General features: G+C 39.7%; 3 protein-coding genes across 3 annotated transcripts in view; 2 read left to right on the forward strand and 1 right to left on the reverse strand.

Annotated features, from left to right (window-relative positions):
• Positions 1–4,730: 4,730 nt before the first annotated feature.
• On the forward strand, positions 4,731–9,284 carry LOC306819674 (protein disulfide-isomerase). Its single transcript, XM_079337117.1, has 11 exons — positions 4,731–4,941; positions 5,111–5,308; positions 6,132–6,256; positions 6,355–6,492; positions 6,637–6,744; positions 7,484–7,609; positions 7,723–7,920; positions 8,023–8,143; positions 8,463–8,644; positions 8,936–9,025; positions 9,140–9,284. Exons 1-11 carry the CDS (start codon positions 4,761–4,763, stop codon positions 9,221–9,223), a joined length of 1,551 nt encoding a protein of 516 aa, XP_079193243.1. The 5' UTR covers positions 4,731–4,760; the 3' UTR covers positions 9,224–9,284.
• A 1,656-nt stretch (positions 9,285–10,940) lies between these two features.
• Positions 10,941–16,071, forward strand: LOC306819679 (synaptogyrin-3-like). The gene is made up of 4 exons (XM_079337122.1): positions 10,941–11,238; positions 12,962–13,196; positions 13,349–13,494; positions 15,128–16,071. The coding sequence occupies exons 1-4, from the start codon at positions 11,134–11,136 to the stop codon at positions 15,353–15,355; spliced, it is 714 nt and encodes a 237-aa protein (XP_079193248.1). The 5' UTR covers positions 10,941–11,133; the 3' UTR covers positions 15,356–16,071.
• A 116-nt stretch (positions 16,072–16,187) lies between these two features.
• Positions 16,188–23,811, reverse strand: part of LOC306819663 (voltage-dependent T-type calcium channel subunit alpha-1H-like) — a 43,800-nt gene continuing 36,176 nt past the window's right edge. Inside the window, exons 30-35 of the mRNA XM_079337089.1 lie at positions 23,025–23,103; positions 22,568–22,689; positions 21,883–22,203; positions 21,634–21,784; positions 19,922–20,469; positions 16,188–18,934 (exon numbers count right to left, since the gene is read on the reverse strand). Of these exons, the coding sequence (XP_079193215.1) occupies positions 18,233–18,934; positions 19,922–20,469; positions 21,634–21,784; positions 21,883–22,203; positions 22,568–22,689; positions 23,025–23,103 (1,923 nt within the window). The 3' untranslated portion in view covers positions 16,188–18,232. The remainder of the gene's footprint in view (positions 18,935–19,921; positions 20,470–21,633; positions 21,785–21,882; positions 22,204–22,567; positions 22,690–23,024; positions 23,104–23,811) is intronic.

Raw genomic sequence — 23,811 nt, forward strand, 5'->3', positions numbered from 1 at the left:
CATTGAAGTAAACCCAACTATATCTAGCTGGTAGTGCTCCAGCCCCCACACCAGCTCCACGTCCCTAAAACCAGTCTGTGCTGCTTTGGCCCGTCCATACCTGCTACCCGTCTTAGCATGTACCTGACCTCTATGCCTCTCCCTGTGGCTGTTATGCATACAGGGTGTATATGTTTTGACACACATTTGTATTTATAAATACATGTGAAAATTTGAATGATAAATGTTCATATTTTCTTTCTTGATCACATTTTTATTTTTGACCTGATTTATATTTTGGTTTATGAATTAATTCCTGTGTTTTTTAGGAATAAGGTGACATTATTACCAAATATAGTGTCAGTTTCGTCTGTTGAGAAAGATATAGCGAGCTCTGCTGAGCACTATAGACGAGGTGGAAGAGCTGGTTTTTTGTCTTTGGAAAGTAAAATGTTTCTAATTCCAGAGGAAAACAGGTTCAGCAGGTTGTGATGTCACCACTGTCACCAATATGGTACGTGTTTCCTACTGACAGCTAGTCTTCCTCAACGTCCCAGGTAAGATCACTGCTTTCATCTATCTCAGCTGTGAATTACTGAAAAGAGGACATTTAATACTCTATAGGCAGTTTTTGAAGTTGATTCTATGTGGAGCACAGACCTGCGCCTGTTTGGATCAGATACCAAGACTGGAATATTTCTTGTTTATATAAGAGAGGAGTCCCGTGTGATCTGGAATGACATGGCTACTTTCAATAAGTGTGTTTAATGGCTGATACAGTTGGTTTTAGGTAACATGTTGACAGGGAATCACATTTGAGGTAAATCAATGCAGTGATGTAAAGATGTGTTAGATATTAGGCTATGATATTCTAAACCTTATCATGTTAATCTAAGAATTTATGGAGATGATGACCTGGTTTAGACACTGAACTTTACTCTAATAAGAAATTAAACATTTTGAATCTTTTCTCTTGTACAAACTGTGCTCTGAAGTTTAGAAATAGAAGTTATCCAACATGATACTTAGCAGTCAAATAATTCAAACTTCTTTTTCAAAGAGTATCACATTTCATTTCTGACAATTGGCAACAATCATACAGTGTCACAGTGTGATAATGTCATACTTCAAAGCCTTACAGTTAAAACTGGTGAAAACAATATATCTGAAGTGTGCCTATTATTGTCTGATTTATAAAAATGGAGGGAGGAGGTGACACCAGAAACTGTCACAAAATGAAGAGTAACCAAATCAGACTCAACAACAGCAATCACAGTCAAATCTTGAGCTTGTTTTGTGGAGGGTTAACTCTTACATACTGACAGAAGAATTTAGGAGACAGGATGTCCGAATCTCGCTCCCTACAATTCATTGATATTCAGCCTTGTTAATGTGTCTGGGTCCACGTCCGCCAAGCAGCTATGTTGTGTGAGGTTTTGGTCTCGATAGTAATTTCATGCTCGAGAGGAGCTGTGTCAAAATGTTTTTGACTGTGGTTTCCAAAAACAATTTTTTTCACCTTGCATGTCCAGTGACATCATAGAAAGCAGGCGGGAGGAGTAAAACAAACAAGACAGATAGCAGTGACAAAAACGCACAGTCACTGCCTTCCCTATTCAACAATAAACACCAATGACCCCTAGTGGGATTAATTAATGAATAAAACAAGCATTTAATTAGAATGTTTAAACCTCTAGAGATTCTGCATACAAATGCTAAATCTGGAAGCACAAGGGCAACGTTTGGTACCTGAAGTGTTCTGTTTTCTAGATCGATAGATAGATAGATAGATAGATAGATAGATAGATAGATAGATAGATAGATAGATGTTTGTGTAAATGGTCCGCTGTCTCTTCCTTTTAGCTTCCTGTCTGACTGGATCATCCCCTGATGGAACCCCCTTCATATGACGAGGCCCGTCTCCACCCTCCTGTTCAAAGCATCGGATACAACATCCCCCCTCCCCCTTCATATGACTTCTCCCTCCACTATCCACCAACACCTCCTCCCACCTACAGAGAAGCAGGTAAAAGAAATCTCTCTCATCCCTTTATTACCACTTCTATCACAGTCAGGTGATTTTAAAACCACCCCTAAGTCTTTGTTTTGGCTCTCTGTTCAGAAAAACTCACACTTTTCTCACTTGTGAGCTCAGACCTTTCTTCTCTGTTTTTTGTTTAAAAGTAATCCAGGAGGATATAGTATTTCCTCTTTAGCTGTCCTATCAATAAATGCAAAAGGCCCCCAAAAAACTTAAAATAAAAGGGTATTTTGTAATCGCAAAATGTAAATATGTGCACACTGTAAGCATTATTTCTTTCAAATAGCAATTCAGCAGGATCCATTTCCTGTCCTGACTCCACCTCGGCTGCCAACTGCTGTGTCATCACCGTCACAAAACACTGGAGTCATAATCCATCCAACTACACAAAGTATGAAGCTACTATACTCTAAATATAATGCATACCTACCAACTGAGCAGGTAAATCATAACTCATTTGCATCTTGTTTTCTTCCTGATATCTCCCTATCCTTCCTGTACCCTCTGAATGCCAGTTGGTGTATCATCGTCTGTCAGCGGCAGACAAACGCAGCCAGTCGTGACCCAGCCGCAGCCTGTTCCTGTCGCACTGCAATATCTGAGAGACAGCCCAGCCGTGGTACAGTGCCCGTACTGCCATCGTATTGTCACTACCAAAGTCACCTACCTGCCTGGGAGTGCTGCCTGGTGCATGTGTTTACTTCTCTCCTTGATGGGGTGAGACACAAACCCACACATGCATGATTTCTAACGTCAGTGTGCAAAACAAAGCTTCATCTGTCTTTTCTCTTCGCGCGTGTGTGTGTTTCAGGTTCATCTGCGGATGCTGTCTGATCCCGTTCATGGTACGTAGCCTACAGGACGCACATCATTCCTGCCCGCATTGTGAGAACCATCTGTACACAAACACGAGATGACACTGTCAGGATTAATCCGACCCCTCTCCTCCAAGGGTCAACCCCAAATCTCATAACATTCGTAACGTATTTTTGTCACAGTATGGATAAATAAAATGTATGTTGTAAGCTAGGAATGCAAACAGTTCACTGCATACACTACTCAGTGAAGTCAAAGTGAATATAGGTGATAAAAAAAGTATTCATTTAAAGTTTAAAAAGTAAATATTCATAACATTTATGGACAGACCATTACATTTAGCTGCTGGAGCTTTTGAAGAATTTTACATCAACAAGAAATATAGACACTGTTGTCACAATCTTGTAAATTCAAGAGTACCCTTGCTTGCCTTTATGGCAGTAAAAATTTCTGTCTTTATTAATTACTTACTTCCTTTTCAAATACCATCTCTGACTTTTGAGATGGTCGAGTTTTATGAATTCTTTATAAGCAAGTATTTCTTGCTCACTGAAGAAATTTGGCAAAAACATTTTCACACTGTTGACCTTTTGCAAGAATTTGTTTTGGGGTTTAAAGTTCAATCTCAATGTCAGAAGAAGAGAGTTTGTTTTAGAATGTGCATCACTTTACCAAATGGGCTTCAGGATGTTGTACAACAACAGTTCTTTTTTTTCTTCTTTTTTTTACATTACAATAATAAATGTTTCTGTATTTAATATCAAAAGATCAAAATGTTCTTTTTTAAATGCATACAATGATTTTCATGTTTACTCTGATGATCAAAGGGGCAGCTTACCTACAGTATAGCCTGAATGTCAGACATGATTTGTATTTGTTGAAACATTGGTGACATTGACTTGATTTTCTGTGTGAGTGTGCATTGAATGCACTACTGACTTCTCTTGCACTCTACTGTTTACTTTATCGCACCTTTTAATCTGGCTTATACAGCACCTTTATCATTATTATTAAGTCCATGGTGGAATGACCTGATACAATTCCAGTTTGAACTTTGCCCACCTTGAACATGAGCCTCTTGAACACCTGTGTGGCTGTACAGGTCTTAAAGGTACAGCCTGCTACAACTCAAATTAACTGAAAGAAATTTCAATACAAAGATGTGCACAAGATAATAGATCTGTTACATATTGTAATGTAGCTGCAAAAAAAGGTTTACATGTTGAAGTTTAACCCTGGTTATAATTTAATTCATGCAAAGTAAATACAGATGTAGATAAAGAATATGATTTAAACTAAATAATGAATTGTTAAGTACATCACTTACAGAATGTAAAACATGGGTCTGTGAAGTTCTTTTTCTAGTAGTATAAACTTAACATAAACTCTAATATATACCTGTTGTAAATACCAACTTATTACCTGAAATATGATGCTCAGAATACCTGCTGAATAAGTCTTTCTTTCATGAGATATAATTGTTACTCATTGTATTGTTATTTATCATTCTATCATGTTGATAGAGAAATAAAAACTGTCTTGATTACTCTAACAAAGCTCTGAGGTTGTTTTATCTTATTAGTGTGAGTGATTTCTGCACATGTGAAAATACCTATTTGACCTTGTTTAGGCTAACCCTGTTAGCACAAGGGCAATGACATATTAGTGATATGCTTGATATGAACAGCAGCCAATAGCAGGGATACAGCAAAGCTCAGATAGTAAAGTTAATCAGCAACAGACAGGTGGGTCGAGTTGGCAGATAACAAGAGCATTCACAACACACACACACACACACACACACACACACACACACACACACACACACACACAGAGAGAGACTCTTATATGCCCTCCCTCCCACCAGTCCCTTCATACCTACCTGAAGCTTGTTTCTACACCTGGTCCATCAGTCTGAACTGTCATGAGGACACTGTTGCTGCTGGGGGTGAGGACTTTGTGTCTTTGTGTGTTTGTCGCCAGTGACACACAACATAAAGGCCAGGAATACGAATTAGCCCCTGAGAAGGATGGAGTTTTACAGCTGACGAAAGGAAATTTCAAACAAGCACTGAGAAGACATGAGCAGCTGCTGGTGTACTTCTGTAAGTAACATACAAAATAGGCTGACCCACATGTTTACTCATTGTTTAAGATGTAAAAAACACAACAACAAAAGAAAAAAGGAAAGCTAAACAGCCACCTCATAGAATCTGATTAATTATTTTTCTTTATTTTTACTCACTGAAAGTGTGTCTGTTTTTCTGTGTGTAGATGCTCCTCTGACTGTAGAAGGCCATCGTGTCTCAGAGGCATTTGACGGAGCTGCTGCAGAGCTTCAGGGCTCAGAGGTCAAACTAGCAGTGATTGATGTGACAAAGGAGAAGAATCTGGCTGAAGAACTTAATGCGACAGACCACACAATCAGGCTGTACATCTCTGGAGATAAATACAACCCTGTGTCCTGTCCTAGTATGTACAAAGAGAACAAAACAGTGCATGCTTTTTATGTACAGTATATTTCATTATACAGTAGTTTGGTAAGCAATTAAAGCACATTTGTTGTAGGTTGGTGCAAGACATTACTTAGCTTAGCTTAGCTTAATGTGAAAGGGTTGGCTAGTTCAACATGGAACAAAACACTGAAATGTTTTGGCTAGCTTGCTACTTGAGTAAAAAAAAAAAAAACTAGTTTTGCTTCTGCAAATTGATTAAACACTTGAGTTATAACATTTGACTATACTTTTACTTGACAATAGCCACACTCACCGATTCCTCCTGTTTCCTGACCCTAAGCTAACCTCTAGGATCTAGGGATAGCTAAACAATGGAAAAGAGAGTCGAATTGATCCTCTTTTTCCAGCATGTGGCAAAAATGCAAATAGGCATGTTACCCAAAGTATTTAACTATTTGTTTAATATCTACAACGCTGTTTAATTATATTTACAATTCTACAATATACTTAGCAGATACTTTCATCCAAAGAGATGAGAGTAAGAGCAACACAAGCAAGGATCTAGAAAGGGGGAAACGACATCAGCGCTTTGCCTTTCAGCAGTAGGTGCTGAAAGGCAAAGCACAACATTGACAGCTGTTCTTGAGAGTTCTAATCACCATCAAAACCATCCCAAATAACACTGTCGTCATTGTCAAATGAAAACACAAATCATCATCATCATCAAAATCATCATCAGTATCATTAAGTGCGACCCTGTTAATGAAAGAGCTGGGTCTTTGTAGTTTGGCTACAGTATAAAAGGGACTACTCGTCAATTTTGCTGAATTGTGGTTTAGTTCCTCAGAGTGCAGCCTCCATCTTGACCTGGCTGAAAAGGAGAGTGGGATCTGCTTTGGACCTCATTACAGATCTGAGCAAATTAGAAGCCAGAGAGGAACTAACAGTGGTCGGATTCTTTAAGGTGAGCAAGAACAGTTTTCCTCAGCTACTCATCAGTGTTGCAATTGTCATCAAATTGTCTGAATATCAGTTTGTTTCCCTTTTTTTTTATGTTTTCAGGAGCTGAACCAGGAGTACATCCAGGTGTTCTACGCTGCAGCAACTGACCTTCCTGATGTTAACTTTGCTGTGACACAGAACATTGACGTTATCAGCAAATATGGTCTCACATATGATGTTGTATTTCTGCTTAAAAAGGTACTTTGAGTCCATACCAGGAGCAAACACATAGCTCTGAGATATGGCTGTATGTGTCTGAGTACTGTTGACTTCTCATTTCTTATGTATGTGTGTGTGTGCTGTGTTTGTGTGTGTTACTGTTTCTATCTTCGGCTGCTACAGTCTAAGCTTATCCAGGCTTATAAAATGATGCCTCAGACAGCGAAAGAGGAGCTGATCGTTTTTATCACCGTCTACCAGATGGATCCCGTCACTGAGTACACTGGAAAGGTAGCGTATGGATTCACACTACTGCCGATGTGGAAATATTATGAGGGTTTGTTTGGTGATTAATTAGATAAATACTTCCATATTTCTATACACTAACTTATGTGTGTGATCTTTGTCTTTTGGTTTACATACTCCCTTTTTGGGGTAAATTTAATTGTGAATATAATGTCATAAATATAAGCTTTTTCACCTAATTGTATGTTTTTTCCCCTCACAATTAAAATCTCCACCTGGGAAGGGCAGTCATTCCAGACAGAGACAGTGAATCATTCTATACATTAAACACAATGATTTGAGGTTATTAAAAAATCAGCTTTTACCCACCACACTTGGGAGAAAGTGAGTTATGTCTGTCAAGTCAGTTAAGATTTTCAGCGCTGGTAAATTACACAGCAGGTTATATTTTAGATATCTAAGCATAAGCTGATCACAAACAAACCTACTAACAACAGACACTGAAAAAAACCTCCTAATCAGCTGAGGTTACAAGTCTACACTGTCTGGGCATTGTGTGCCACTTAAACAGATTTAGTTAGGGGAGTTGTCTCTCCTTTTGTTTCGTTTGAATTGTGCCAGATATTAATAATTAGCTTTTGACATAGCCATAGGTCTCCTTTAACTACTACTCAGTACTTTGAATAGCCAACAGTGAAACCCACTGAGAACATAAATGTAGATATAAAGAAAACATAACATTATCTTGTTCATAGAAATGTTTTCATGTCATTCTCTCTTGTAGACGGCCCCTCAGATATTAGCATCACCCGTGTTAAACCATGCTCTGCTGTTCATCAAAGAAAGCTCCGCTGATTTCAAAGAGATCTACTCTGCATTTAACATCGTCGCAGAGGCTTTCAGGCTAAGGGTAGAGATCAAAGACACACAAAAATGATTTGAAAACCATCCTTTAAACACATTTTAGAATAATCTTCTTGTACGTCACTGGAGGCCTTTAACTCTGCATGTGTGTGTTTCCAGATTTTGTTTGTTTGGGTGAATGTTGAGGAGCCACGTAATGGCAGGATGATGGAGTATTTCCGGGTCCGGGAGTTTGAGGCTCCTCTCATCCGACTGGTCAACCTGACAGATCATTTAACCTACCACCTGCCTTCTGAATCTCTAGACATAGAAACCATTACAGCATTCTGCCAATCCTACTTACAGGGAACTGCTAAGGTGACAAACACTGTCATTTGGAAGTGAAATATACAGTAACAGGAGGTGTGAAAAACCTATAATGATATAAATAATGTCTTTGTGTTCATGTTAACATCACAGACTCAGATGCAGAGCGAGGAGATACCTGAAGGATGGGAGGAGCAGCCAGTGAAGGAGCTGGTAGGAATGACCCTGGAGACAGTGGCCTTTAACCCCAACAAGACTGTTTTTGTCCTCTTCTGTGAGTCGATACTCCTTCATTTAAAGACTGTCCAGGAAGCTTGGATTTTACATTTTTCAGATCTAAACACATCTGTGTATTTGGGTTAATAATGGGTGCATAGGTTCAATGAAAGCAAGACTAAAGCGTTACTGTTTCACACGTTTGTTTTGGAGAAAGGTCTGATGGGGTTTTTTTTGGAGATATTGACATTAAACAACTCTGTGGGGGATGTGTGAGGACATGTTGACGATCCTTGCTTCCTGGGCTAAACAACTGTTATTATATCACTTGTTTACACCACTTGAACCTAGAGGCCCATACTGAATGTGTATTTTAGATCTTCCTTACAGTAAGGCGTCCCACGCTTTGTTTCCTCTGTGGGAAGAGTTAGCCGAGGCTTTGAAGGACCAAGAGGACATGGTCATTGCTCGCATAGATGCCTCAGCTAATGTCATCAACATGTCGATGCTGAGCTCATACCCCTCTCTCTGCTTGTTCCCTGCTCTGTATGCTGAAAGGGTAAGGAGTTTCTTGGTTATTAAACAATATTTTTTTATACGATCTGTAAAGAGAAAAAAATGTAGAGGGATGATTTGTAGACATTATTTCATTAATGACATTTGAGCATGCACTGTTTAAATGATAGATACATAGTTTAATAAATCCCTTTAAGTATTACCCATTGAAGAAACAAATATTAGCTAAATAACTAAGTTATTTAGATACTAAGTTTGATATTTGATATGCAATCCCTGTTCTGTGCAGCTAACTCAAAAATCACTGAGGTAATAATATCTGTATTTCTATTAGGTGGTGGTTTACACTGGTAAAAGGAAGCTGAGGGACCTCATTAAGTTTATTGATAAAGAAAAGGAGGAAGCCAAAAAATACAGAGTTCTGGTAAATTATCTCCCTCAAGTCTCTGTCACACAAACAGAAAACATCAGCTACCATGGTTTGAGTAGTATTTTCTGTCTATGATCAAAAATAAACTTGTTTCTTTTGTGTTTGAAGGAGGATGAGGACAGAAGGAAGTACATGGAGGCCATGAAAGCTGAAGAGGCAAAAAAAGCCCAAATAACCAAAGAGGAGCTTTAATTAAAAAAAAAGAAAAACAAAGAGAGTACACTGTGTGTGTGTGTGTGTGTGTGTGTGTGTGTGTGTGTGTGTGTGTGTGTGTGTGTGTGTTTGATACCTCTTATAGTTGCATCTCTCTGAAACCAGAACCATTTTTCTTCTCAATCCTGTTGTAGCTGTCCAACATATCAAATGCAATTACATTTGTGATTAGGTTTACAAGACATATTTCATTTATTTCACTTTGTGGCTCTCTGTCGTCATATTTGTTTTAAATCAAAGGAGCAACAATGAATAGAAAAGGAGGCTGGGTGGGATGTTCAAAAGATTCTGATTTGTATGTCACGTTAGTAAACATGTATAACAAAAGAGATGCATCATGAACATTCATTTTATTTACCAGGTTTTTTATTTATTTTTTTTCCATTTGGTGACTTCAGGGGTTCTGTACAAACTGTTTATTTGAGCCAGCTGTATGTGTAAAACCACAGCATTAAAAGCCCTTTGCTGGTTACAGTAAAGGCTAATTCTTTTCAGGTTGGGTGCTGGGTTCATCCCCAGGTAGTTGGCTATACTATCCCTTGACACTGTAGACTAAGCAGGGCCAGTGAACCAAGTTGCGAGCAGTCGCTTGTGATGTGAGTCCTTCTTCAGTTCCATCTCCTCTCGCTACAACTCCTCTTTACCTTGCTCATCTTATTGGCAGGTGGATACAGTTGGAACAGGGTATCATACAAAAGGGAAGAGCAATTCAACAAGGATAAGGATAAACTTTATTTATACCCCAGTGGGGAAAATGTGGTTCTTACAGCAGCTCCAAAAAACCCCCAACAACAACAGGAAAACAAGGAATAAAAACAGCTTTAATAATAAAAAGTTTAAAAACATCTACAGTACGAGGAAGTTTATATTGAAATAAAGGAAGGAAAAATACAACAGAATTAAATAATACAAGGGTTGGGGTAAGACAGATCAGATCACATTAAAACACAGTATGTAGCAATAATGATATTGATTATTATACATCAGACTGAGTCACTGCAGAAATAAAGGACTTGAGGTAGCCCTCAGTCTTGCAGGGTGGGTGTATTGTGCTGAAGGAGCTGCTCAGCTCAAACATAAAATACAAGGCCTACTACATAAACAAAGACACAACAAACATACCTGGCAAACCTCCCAGTCCCTTCAGATTCTACACAAATAAAATAAAGGTACAGTGTAATGTCTGCACAGTAAATCCAGCTTTTATGACTAATAATATAAAAATACACAACCTTTAATACACTAACAGCTATAGCACACGACAATTTAACATTGTGGGGAATAAAATTGCACACAAATTATACAATAAATAAAAGAATGGGTCGAGATAAAACTTAACAATGGACACACCTCTTACACAGGGAATCGAAAGGGCATGAGGGAAAAGTTAAAACAAATACACGATAGAAATAACAAAAAATAATGAAAACAAAGAAAGAGGGAAGCGACCAGAAAAAAACATGAAACAGACAATTGACAGGTATTTTTGTGTAATTGACCAGAATAACTGAAATAAAAGGCCTAATATATTTGACCCTTTGTATTGGGGCATGCGAGTGTAACCCTTAGTCTCGCTATTAGCATTTCACCAAATGAAAAAAAAGGGATACAGAAATAGAGACACCAAGAAAAAGAGAAATAATAGAAATATAAGAGCAAAAATAATAAACGAGTATAACAAAAATCACTGGGTTTACATGAATGATTTCTCTGTGATGCTATAAAGAACAGACAGCCTGTATTGTGCAGTGCAGCGTGCTCTCAGCTCTCGGTGACGCGCTGTGACTTCACACGGAGGCTGGAGGAGGACGCCGCCGCTCCGAGCAGCTCTTTCTCCGTCTCCTCTTCTTTCTCAGCGTCGGCTGTCGGTGAAGCAGAAAGCCGGAGGCATGCAGCCAGCAGGCGCGTACGGCGCCGGGAAGGCCGGGAGCGTCAACTTCGATCCGGTCGCCTTCTTCACGCATCCCCGCACCATCCTCAGGCTGATGTCATGGGTAAGTAAACCTCTTCTGCAATGTAAGGGTTTATGAATGGACAGGCCTACCTGCAGCCCCTTCTGTTCCATTCACATCATCTTCCTATCTCGCGCTTTGTTTATATACAGCCAGCTCATGATTAATACAGCCGAATCCGATTTTTTTATTTAAGACCTAAATACTGACAGCTTAATTGTCTTATGGATCGATTAAAATGATCAGAACCCATGTGAGTGATGCAGCTCAGCTTCAGCAGCAGCTTCTCATTACCATATGTTTATCTGGAGACTCTTTGTGTCTAGGAGGAGCTCGTGTTTGATTAAATCGCCCGCTAGCCAGAATGTAACACCTGTCCGTATAATGTCAGTGCAGCTGTGAGTCACCACACAGCGTTTAATGTGTGCCCTGAAGGAATAAGGAGCAATGCTTGTTTTTTTTTTTTTAAAGGAGGCGCAGCTTAAAGAGGGACATTATCTGTCTGTCTTTTAATTACATGTTATCCAATCTGATTCATTTATCTGCAACAAAGCACGTGAAGCAGTGAAACATAACAGAGGAGAAACTAAAACAAGTCATAAAGAAGATTTCTGTAGAAAAACAGATAAAAATTGTAAGTTAGCCTACTTTAAATAGATACATACATACATAATACCAATTTGAGGCAGATCTAGGCCCTATATGCTTTTCAGGAATGACAATTTTATGCATCTTTACTTTATTAATGTTTCAAATTTAAACACCCCTTACTATTAGCAAATTTAAATCACTCAAAAAATAATGATGATTTTTATAGGTTTAAGCCACTGATAATGTTAGTTTAGATTGGATTTTATTGTTCTAGCCTCAGTCCTAATGTGATCATCATCATCCTTTTTACAATGAGGTAATATGTTTATAATGCATGTGATCAAAATGCATCCTTCTAATTAGATGAAGTGCAGGGAGCATGAGCTTGAACATCACAATCTCGTCATGCCAGATGACTGTTCGGTGTTCACCAATAAATCAGGTTCATTTCAAGGTTTCTGCCTGTTAAACAAAGTTTTCCTTTGCCACTGTTCCAAAGTGCTTGACAATGCTATTCATGTCTGGTCTCTAAATAACATCATAAAGAGGGCTGTCTAGACCGGCTCTGTATATAATGTGTGAAGTGTGAGACAAATTCTATCATATTTGGCTCTTTTTTGTTTAAAATTGATTGATTGAACTTAGCTATAGACCAACTTAATTGACAACAACGACATAAACAAGAGCATATTTCAAATACATGCATTACCTAGACAAACAATAAGTTTCATTTGCCGGTTTGAAAAATAATTACCTTAGAAAATATCTGCCTGGCTAGAAACATTTTAGGAGAGGAAGGTTGGAACCATGGGTGAACAAACAACAAGCCCTTTAATGGTTCTTCGTCCTTCTTTGGATGGAGAAAAAATCTAGGTTAGTAGACAATCTTATGAACCTATTTTCATTTATTGCTTCTGCTCAGACCCAGTTTGGTTTTATTCCTTTTTGGTTTTTTTTACTGTTAGCTGTTTTAAACAGCCTGTCTACAGTTTTGATATCCATCCTTGTTGTTTTTTATGCCCAAAATAACTTTACAAACTTTTGTCTTTGTATCTTGAAGCAGTTACTTTCATCTGTGGCCTTTATGAGGAATGACAGACATTCATACTCCAGTGTGAGTTCATTCTCTTCTGCCTGTTAGATAATAAATCAGCACAAGTGTGTTTCCTTGCAGGTTTTCTCCGTGGTGGTGTTCAGCTGCATTGTGAATGAGGGCTACATCAACATCGGCAGTGAGCGTTTGCTTTGCGTCTTCAACAACAACGCAGATGCCTGTAACTATGGCGTCACTATCGGAGTGGCCTGTTTCCTTGGCAGCATCTTTTTCCTCATCCTAGATGTTTACTTTCCCTCCATCAGCAGCGTCAAGGACAGAAGACGTGCTGTCCTGCTGGACCTTGTCTTTTCTGGTACACCTAATTATAAATGGACCACTGTTGAAAGAAAATGAAATTATATGCAGGAAATCTAGAGATAATGTTTATATATAGACTTCAGCTTGAAAAAAAATGAAGTGCAGTTCAGGCGAATGATGGTGACATGTTTTGTTCCTCACCTCCAGGTCTTGCCTGCTTCCTGTGGTTTGTTGGCTTCTGTTTTTTGGCCAATCAGTGGCAGGCGACCTCTCCTGATGAGCTCCCATTGGCCCAGGGCTCTGATGCTGCCAGAGCCACCATTGCTTTCTGCTTCTTCTCCATCCTTACCTGGGTCTGTACTGTGTGCTTTTTCTACCTGTCTGTATGTTTGTGTGTGTAAATGTGTCCTCAGCCTGTGACTACATTCATGTGTGTTTGTGTCTATCATTGTTTGCGTATGTGTTGTGTGTGTGTGTATTTCAGGGTTATCAGTGTCTGCTGGAAACGAACAGATTTAAGAGTATTTCCTTCATGGAGGACGAGCAAAGGCTCCTGCCCAGGACCTCTCCCACCCTCTCTCTAGTCTAACACACACCTGCGTGCACCCATCTGCATGCACACACACACGCGCGCGCACACACACACACACACACACACACACACACACACGCACACACGCACGCACACACACACACACACACACACACACACACACACACACACACACACACACACACACAGATATTTTACCTAAAATGCAGCTAAAGTTTGTTTGTAGTGTTTTATTCAGTAATGCTAAGCAGTATAACTGGATGATTCTCAGTGAGACTGGGGGATTTGGTTGAATTTGATAAGAAAATATTTTGTTTCTAAATTATTTCTGAATATTACAGAATAAAAAAAAATCTGCATACATACAAATCATAGCACACCTTTATCTAACTATATATATAACTATAACTATATATAACTATAACTATTTGACTATATATCTATAACTATATCTATAACTATATATCTATACATATATATGTATTTATAATTATTAATATTTTTGTTGTACTATTTAGTTTGCATAAACCACAGACCTTATTTCAGCCATGCAACCAAAATCCCTTTTAACCCTGTTTAAAGGGTTGTTGGTGTGAGTGCCCCATGTACGAAGGTTACAGTCCTCCAAGCCACTCTCTCTCTCCCTCCTTGATTTCTGACTCTATTCACTGTCCTGCCTCGCTTAAAAAAAGGACAAAAAAACGAAGAAAAGAAATTGCAAAAAAAGCCAAAACTCAATCTATTTCAAGATCTGTAAATGTAACCTGCAAAAATCTAGAAATGAATTACAGGTCTTCAAGACTTATTCTTGCATTACTATAGAGTCTGACTTTGACCAAACAAACATGAAACACTTCAGATTAGCCACCAGTGATCATTGTATGTTGTCCAGGAGAGCGTGTGGAAACAGGACCTAAATACTTGTGAAAAAGAGCTTCTCTCAGCCAGACTTCCCTGCTTTAATGAAAACATGACCAGTCAGCCTGGTTTATCCTCAACAGAAAACCCAACGGTACATAAAAAAGCAACTCTACCACCAATCCTAAGGCGATCATTCATCTTATTGTCCGAGGATGTCGAGAAGTTAACCTGTAATTGTAAATCAGATCTTTGACATATTTAATGATAAGTTTCTGCAAATTTCTAGGTTTGTGAGATGAATAAAGGATAATCTTACATACTGAAAGTGGAAGGGGCGTGGCGTTAATTCTGCATCTTGTAATAACGTTACCAGTACAATATGACAGTGCCCATAGCCATGTATTTTGGCTTCACTTTTATATAATGGAAGGAGGTGGAGATGTGTTGTCCGTGTTATGTAGACTACCATCTGTGGTCTTGCCATAAAAATGTGCTCTAACTATTATGAATTTATACAGAGTGTTACTAACTGCTTCTGCTAATCCGTGTGTTTGTTTGTGTGTTACTAACAGGCTGTGCTGACTCTGAGTGCGCTGCGTCGCTTTCTAAATGGAAGCAGTCGAAACTTGTTCACATGGCAACACCTGGAACCCGCTCCTAGCAATGCTCGAGCCACACCATACCCTATCGCCAGCGGAGCTACAATTGTAACTACCAACCCCTATCAGGCCCCGCCCTTCACTGAAACCCTAGACCCACAAAAGCTCACACAGCAGAGACCCATGGCTCCTGCCTTCTAGAGACAGGCGGACAGACAGTCAGTCAGAGGAAGCACGAGAACAACACTGAGAGTGACGCGGGCATGGTCCCGCTCCTCTCTTTGGATTGGGGGGAATTTCAGGTCACGTGATGTATGATCTATTTTCACCATGGCAACTGCTAGCTCTGCTTGGTTAGTTGTAACTCTCTTGTGACGAGAATAACAGTCCTCTGCTCATGCACACACAGTCACTCACGCACAGACAGATATCAGTGCACGTAAACACAACTGTACTTACTGAAACACACCCGGAAACACATGTATACTTGAAAGAACCCCCCACACACGCACATTGTGACTGCATGTTCATATGGTGAGGTGCAGATTAACATAGATGTAGATCAGTGAAGAAGCTCCATTTGCCTTAGAAAAGGGTCTTTCATGAGTGAGCTACAGAAAGTGAGGCTCTTGTTGCCTGTGACCACTCACAAGGGGGCAGACCTGGGGCTTGTCATTGGCTGAAATTTAAGACAGACAGGCAGCTTGACCAGCAGAATGTCAGTAAAAGAGATGCAGTAAATTTGGTATATTTTCTTGGCAAGGAAATAAAGGCAGGACAGGTAAATGCATTCAGAATGCTGTAGTGTTTAAGTGTGAAATATTCTTGTGATTCAATATTTTATTGTTATATGCTGAAGTGGCAAAATGAAATATGAAAAAAATAAAATCGGTCCACCAACACACCACACACTACAACAGAGCCTTGCGTCTGCCTTTGTCCACATCATTTTTTTTTCTTTGCCTCATGTTATGTGTGAAACTTTGAAAAAAAATTGAATGTATTGAGACTAAGATCCAAGGATGTGTTAGGCATAGTAAACATCTGCTGTTAGGTTATAATTACAAAGTGTGAGTGTTGCTTATGAATGTTGAATTCATAAGCAGCAGCTGACAGCAGATGTGTTGGCTTTATTTTTAGACACTGGAGGAATCAATCACACATTTTATGTCTTTGTATGTGGAGAAAGAAAACATCTTTGGCAAAGTAAAGTCAGTCAGGAAGTGGTTTTATTCCATCACTTTCCAATCATGTTACAGCAAGTGAGCATTTTATTCCCTGCTTTCATTCTGACAGACCAATGTTATAAACATTTGCATCAGCCAGAGTCGTCATTATAATCATCATCATCATTATAATCAACATCCTATAATATTATCATCCTCATCATACATTTCCAGCAGATACGTTGACATTCAAAAGTGTATAAATTCCCCTTTGTAGTTCTCAAATCATTGCTGCTGTGTTAATAAAATATACTCTTTGCCTTTTTCTACAAAGTTTTACACACCTTAAAATCACCTGAATAAGCCCTTCTGTACATCTGCATCTGTCTAAACTTCACCCCGTACAGCTTAATGTCTTTACGCATCAGTAGAGACGAACCAGCTCCAGCTTCAGACAGCAGGGGGCAGACTAAATCTGTATACCTCTAATCACATGCTTCATCACACTCATCTGCATCCGAACTACCTCTACCCTGAGAATACTAGGACAGAGAAAAGGAAAGTGGAGGGAGTGAAAAACTTAGCAGTCCAAATGTTCAAAAAGATGGGGTCAGGAAAAGAAGCGAGGTAGAGAGTATGAAAGCCGAGGTCACACAATTTTGTACTTAGAGGCTCAGTGCAAATGTATTTCTTACCATGTGTCAGGGTAGGATGTATATAGGGATGGGAGTTCTATCCATGTTTAATTTGGCTGGAAGTTAAGAATAATCAAAAAAGGGGTGGCTCCAATGGCAGTTTACTGTACATTATGAGGTATGTAAAGATTAACCATAATAAACATACAAAAATACCACATGGTTAAATATATAGAATTATCATGTTGCTTAACTTTTAAAAGATGCTGTAATGCTCTGTATTGTATCTGTACTGTGTTTTTGTAGAATTAAGTGTCTAATAAAATGTGCCTGCACCAATTTATAAAAGGGTGCCATTACAAATGAAGCACTTACATATTAAATCCTTTGTCAGCTTTTGTAAAATTCAACTACACTTCTAGATATCAGAGCAGAATATAAAGTAAAGAAATTGAAAACAATGTTTCACTGTTTACTTGTAAGACATTGAACAGAAAATGGATCAGTGATTAATTTGATTATTGACAATTGAACATGCTGAATATTTGATGTTTTACCTTCGAAAATGCAAAGATTCTGGGTTTTCTTGTTTAACATTTGAATAGAAGGTCTTTGGATATTGAGCACTGACAAAAACGTTTTGAAAAAAAAATGTAGTGGGCCTTTTTCCATTATCTCTGATGATTTATAAACTATAAAATTCAAACAACTAGTCCTTCAAGAAACAAAAGTGTTTAAGCAATAATTAAATAATCATAAGAAGCAATCAGAAGCTGTGTTTTTCTCTTTTTCAACACATCTTTGTGTACACGAGCACATCACACATTAGCTCCATGCTGCATCTCTGTGGTATTTGATCTCTTACTCTTACCAAGGCTTGAGGTTTGAGGAAAGGTTAAGAGTGAGCGTAGAGGGAGGAGATCAAGCAAGGGGCAGGTTAGTGTTGGAGTAAATATAGAAAGAGGGAGGGGACTACAGTGTCTGAACTAAAGCTAAGACTATGTCAGAAGAAAAATGAAATATTTTCACGTGTGCATATTGTGTAAAAACTTCACAATGGGTCCTTGATAACATACACACCTACATACTGGGCCTGGAAGAGTCCTGCTCAAACACATTGTGAGAATTCTAGTGACTGGACTGGATGAGGCATCGGGCAGGTCCTTAAAAAGGTATCTTTCCTGTTTTGATTGTGTTTCCACCCCCACTTATGTGCTCCTAGTGGCGCCATGGTCCACCATGTCACAAAATGATCCCTCCTGCCCCACTGAGTTTGCTCAGTCCTCCGCAGAACTTCCCTCAGGTTGATTTAGAGAGAGGGTTGTGGCATCAAAGGACAGAGTCCGCCTTCTCAGCTCAACATTGCTGTCCATCAGCTGGGTTGCTATAGTAACAGGCTCCTCTCCTGGTGGCGGGCTCACCCTCTGCTTCTTGTTCCTGCCGGACACCGGAGACACGGATTGGCTGAGGCGGCTTCGGTGCTCCCTGGGGCTCGGGGAAAGGTGTCTGCTGTTGTGTGAGGAGCCTGCTGGAGTTTGCGTGTGTGAGTTTGTAGGAATAGAACTGTTTATACTACTCACTTCCTCGTCTGCAGTGTCTAAATGGGGGCTGGGGGCTGAGCTGGGACCGGGGCTCGCTGCCCTGGAGCTACAGAGTGGCGCTGATAATGTGGAGTCACCGCTTGGGACCTTCAGACTGGACAAGCTCTGCTGGCTGTCGGGCCTCTTCTCCACATCTGTTTCAGAGCCGCAGATGGTCGGCTCAGGTACATGTTCCTGCCCAGTCGTTTCACTGTGGCTGTGGCTGCGGCTGTGGCTCCTGCATGAGATGACCCTCTGGGCGTGTGTGAATTTCAGTGTGTGTACGCTGGAAGATCGCTGACGTTGTGGTGTGGAAGAGACAGCTGGAACAGTGAGGTGAGTCTCTGCCAGATCGTCAGCTGAGCCGCTCTGATCCACAGAGTCAGAGCGTACTGCTTCCTGCAGACACAGACAGAGTCACAAATACTGTTCAAGACTTTATAGTGATCATGAGCTGTATGTTTTATCAAATATAAACACAGCAGAGCTCAGTCCTGCTTTGTTTTCTTTTTGCAATCTTGAAACTAACATGAAGCTAAACGGTCTCAGTTGCTGAGTCATTTAAAGTCGACATTGTTGTTTATCCATCTTGCCATCAAAAGAAAAACTTAAGAAGGAAATTTCAATAAAACACTGCAGTTTAGGATTTATCCAAACCTTGAACTTTAAAATCCATTCTAGTACAAAACAACCATGGTGAATTTAATCACCCATGTTGAACAGCATCATCGGCATAATTTTGATTCACCTACAGACATGTAAGTGTTGGAAACGTTTATTTGCATGTCCTAGAAATGTATGAAAAACAAATTATGATTCACATTGAGCTACTAAAACTCATGTTTTCCTTACAACAGAGCAAACTGTTCTGCTGTTCTGCTGAAGTAACGTCAGTGAGTTTTTTCTAATTGTATAAAGAGAATGAATATAAATTTGCAGTCTCCAACTCTCACAATGAACATGAGCGCACAAAAATCCTAGTTTAAACTCAGTTATCATGATCAAGTTTAAGCACAGAAGTCGATAATACAACAATGAATTACACAAACTAAGCATACTCAAGAGTCTGCTTTAGAATTTCTAAAAGAAGAAGCCAATGAAGGGAAAATGACAAATAAAAAAAGAAATAATGCAACTGTTTGTATTTTATTGTAACTGTTTGCCGATACAAACTATTAAAGTGAGGATTTCATTTTTATCAGAAGGTAAGAAAAGACTCTTTTGATTTTGGACTATTGAGTTGATGACAATGTTATTTGAATTGTAGTATTTATTCTGTAAAGTTAATATTAATCTAAATCCTGACTAATTAGCAGAAACCAAGATAACTACAGTAAGTGTTAGTTGAAGCCTGTGAGAAAAAAGAGAAATTTGATAGGAACTAACCTGTCTCTGTAGCTGTCTGCTTGCAGTACGGAAGGATGGCGGCCTCCTTACGGCGGAGCTTTCGGGAACATAGGACGGACTCAGCATGTTTCTGTCCAAACTGTCTTCAGGACTGAGCCAATGAGAAGGGCTTCTGCTGGCACTGTGTGTGGGACTCAGTCTTAGCGAGCCATGTCTGTCTATGCTGTGGCTGGAGAGGAGTGAGGGTCTGTCTGTGTTCAGTCTGTATCCGTCCATACTGCGAGTGGAGCTCAGTCTCTGTCTGTTAATCCGATGAGCCGGGCTGAACTTGTATCCATCGATGCTGTGAGCTGAGTTGAGTCTGTGTCTGTTTATTCTGTGAGCCGGGCTAAACCTGCATCCCTCTATGCTGTTCGCTGGACTTAACCTGTGTGAAGAGTGTCTGTCGATACTCTGAGTGGTGCTGAGGAAAATCTTCGGCCTCATGCTGCGTCCAGAGCCCAGTGAGGCGTGGCTGATGATGGGCAGAGCACCGGGAACCTGCAGCAAAGAGCCGCCTCCACTGGAGCCCAGAGAGGACATGGAGCCTGCAGAAAATCATGTGGAAATATATAATAGCAAATATTGTAAAGATAACACATTTCATGAAAACAAGAACTTCCCAGAGTTTGGATGATTTTTCCTTTTTCTGGAGACATTATTCTGGAGGTTGGAAGGTAGTTTCACTAATAATTACTGAGATGGGAGAGGAAAAACAAATGAAATTGCAGTGGGGGAGGTTGGCCAATGTTAATAAAAAAAAGGTTGTTTCTTATTTATACCAGCAACTATGAAGTTTTTAAATGAATGAACATGGTTTTGTTCATTCTGAGCATAACCGTATTGTTCTGTTTTTCTTCTTTAGTTTTTAGATAATTATATAACTTTGACCTCTGAATGTTGAGTGCATCTACGTGTAACGATTAATATAACTTTTCTTGTTTTGTACTTATATAAGTTGTATCTATCATTGTTTTTTTTACTTTTCTTTAAGCACCTTGTAACCTAAGTTCCAAAAAGTGTCTCATTGGATATTACCTCGTTACTCCATGTATTACCCCATTATTACCACAGTATTATCCCACTTTTGCGATGTTTTTTTTTTTTTATAATAAAGTGCTATTATTATCACACAACAACAATAGATTCCCAGTAACATTTGAGAAAGACAGAACCAGTCAGGACCAAACTGTGTGAACTAAAACACTTTGTAGACAGAAGAAACATCTTAAACAAAGGAAATCTTTGCAAGAATAGCCAATCAAATTAAAACATAAGGATTAGTATAGGAGTAGTTTTATTGGATTGTAATGGGAAAGAAGAAGAAAAATGACACCCTCATTACCCCTAGCAAACTCCAGTATACCTAAAACTCAGCAAACTTTTCATTTCATGGATTTATGAAATGTGCCTTCCACTCTGATGTCAAAAGTGTAAATACAAATGGCTGGATAGAAGCAGTAGTGGATAAAAATATGCTTCAAAGGCATAAACTAATCCTAACAATTTGTCACATACATTAGAAAAAAAGAAATCTCTCTCTTTGAGGTCTATAATGACACTGCCACTGCTTGTACTCCATCACATTTAAACGGCTTTCTGTGCTATTTCTGGAGGCAATAATCTTTACAGCATCAGTTGGAGGTTACAGCAGATGGAAAACTGTTCTTTAATTTAATCGTCTATATAAAAAAACAAAACAACCAAACTACCTGAGTAGCTGTAGATAGAGTAGGACTCCTGGCCAATGGGAGGATAGGGGGAGCATCTGAGAGGCTGAACATAGCTGTCGCTGGGGAGAGACAGCATGCGTCCCATGCTCTGCAAGTTGCCATGGGAACACTCTTCATCCTCCACCTGCACCTGCCAAATGAGATCATCATTACTGTCAAAGTTTGTGTCACCTCCACACCCTTCCCTCTCACACATGCATAATTATAAACAAGCAGCTTGTCCGTTACCTGGGCCGGTATGTCCGCGTTTGGGCCCTGTAGGTCTCCGCCCAGAGACGCCATGCTGTGCCGGCGGTTGGCCTCCTCTCTTTCCCTCCTTTCTTCCCTCTCCCTCTTCTCTTCCATCTCCCTCTTCTCTTCCCTCTCCTCCATCTCCTCCAGCTGTGCTTCCTTGTTGCTGTCCTCCAGGTGCTTCATCAGTACAGCAACAACCACGTTGACCAGCACGAACTGAGCCGTAAGAACGAAGGTGACGAAGTACACAGGGGAGATCAGGGGGAGGTAGGTGAGGCAATGGCGCTCCTGAGGGCGACACTCGCGTAATGTGTCCTGGACAACGTGAGTTAAAAAACACAGGATCGAGATTACAAATAAAAACTGTCAATAAGATAAAGGCACCTCAGGTGATCTATAAATGCTCTATGTTGCACTTCTGTTCTTCTCCAACAGGGGGAGATATTGTTCAGAATATGAAAGGACTTTGAGTCTGCCACAAAAGAAAAATTCACTCTCCTAACTCTCTAATGTCAGCAGCTTTTAGTCTGTCATAAAAACAGTGATTTTCTCTCTGCTAAATGCTAGGCCTGTCTCCTAACTAATACTGCCAGACACACCAGACACAAACACCGACTTTTTCCTCCATCCCTCTGCCTAATAAATCTCCCACAGACCAAATGAGAGAAAAGAAAATAACCTTCATAATCCCATTCCAGTTGTCCCCGGTAGACACTCTGAAGAGTGTGAGGAAAGCCATGCCAAAGTTGTCAAAGGTAGCATGGCGACTAAGACCCTCACACGGGTTTTCATCTGAACACTCTGAAAGAGGATGAAGACAAAGAAAAGAGTATGAGAGGCAGTAAGCATGCAAGAGGAAGGCGAGGGGGGAGAATGAAGGGGAATTGTGTGCAGATTAGAGCTGTGATTACGACACTGATTCTAAACCGACATAATTAATATAAGTAACAACACAATTTATGCACATTACATAATCCAACGATATCTCACCACTATCAGCTGTGGTTTACACACACACATCAGCATCAATTTTTATGTGTGCACACACTCGCGCGGCTGCTTGCTTGTGCATGCACATTTTCACACCCACGCACAACTCGCGCACATGCATGCACGTCTAGCACACACACACTAACCCAGTTTTCCAAAGAGCTCAACTCCCAGAGCTGCATAGATGAAGAACAGCAACATGAAGAGAAGACCCAGATTCCCCACCTAGACGGACATGTTACACGCACACACAGATATATTCAGTGTATGCTACACAGAAAAAAACGACATGTACAGTATACACCAGTTGAGACGCACACATGCAAACAGATAAAAAGAGGCTGTAGACAGAGACGGCTAAGCCTCATTGCATTGATGTTTAATGCATCTTAAAAATACAAGAAGCCATCCTAATTTATGGAGTTCAGTTAGATTGTAGATTTGAAGTTAGAGGAACAGAGGAGCCTGGATCCAGACCTAATGAACCACAAACTGTCTTGTTTATTACAATTACAGAGTTATTCACAGTGACTTGGCTTGCCTTCTACCATGCTATGAGGTATGGAGAATTTCAAGATGAAGTGCAGGGGGAAAATACAGCACGGTTTCAATCCCCAGCAATGATCCATCACTTTGAAGACAATTGGCTTTATTCCTGGGTGGAAAGGCAGTGTATGTTGCTTCACTAGAGATTTTTAGAGGTTTGTTTGATCACACATAAGGAAGGACATGGGATCTTAGAGGAAAGTGAACAGAGGAAAATTTGAAAATTGATATAATGCAGCTGCAGTTTAGCAGCAGGACCACCAGTATTTAAATATATATTTTTTGTGCTGAAAACACTATCTGTAAGATCTCATTTATTCTGCACCGTTCCTCCTCCTCCTTTTTTTGTCTACTGTCTGATTTCTCGAAGGTTCCCCTGAGGGTCCT

Source organism: Symphodus melops (genome assembly GCF_947650265.1).
Source record: "Symphodus melops genome assembly, chromosome: 2".
Taxonomy (NCBI): Eukaryota; Metazoa; Chordata; class Actinopteri; order Labriformes; family Labridae; genus Symphodus; species Symphodus melops.

Bases quoted from the DNA above. Each gene is read 5' to 3' on its own strand.
- LOC306819674 (XM_079337117.1), top strand. From the start codon at position 4,761: ATGAGGACACTGTTGCTGCTGGGGGTGAGGACTTTGTGTCTTTGTGTG. The intron at 4,942-5,110 runs GTAAGTAACATA...TTCTGTGTGTAG, and splicing joins GCAGCTGCTGGTGTACTTCT to ATGCTCCTCTGACTGTAGAA. The intron at 5,309-6,131 runs GTATGTACAAAG...ATTGTGGTTTAG, and splicing joins CAACCCTGTGTCCTGTCCTA to TTCCTCAGAGTGCAGCCTCC.
- LOC306819679 (XM_079337122.1), top strand. From the start codon at position 11,134: ATGCAGCCAGCAGGCGCGTACGGCGCCGGGAAGGCCGGGAGCGTCAAC. The intron at 11,239-12,961 runs GTAAGTAAACCT...GTTTCCTTGCAG, and splicing joins TCCTCAGGCTGATGTCATGG to GTTTTCTCCGTGGTGGTGTT. The intron at 13,197-13,348 runs GTACACCTAATT...CCTCACCTCCAG, and splicing joins GCTGGACCTTGTCTTTTCTG to GTCTTGCCTGCTTCCTGTGG.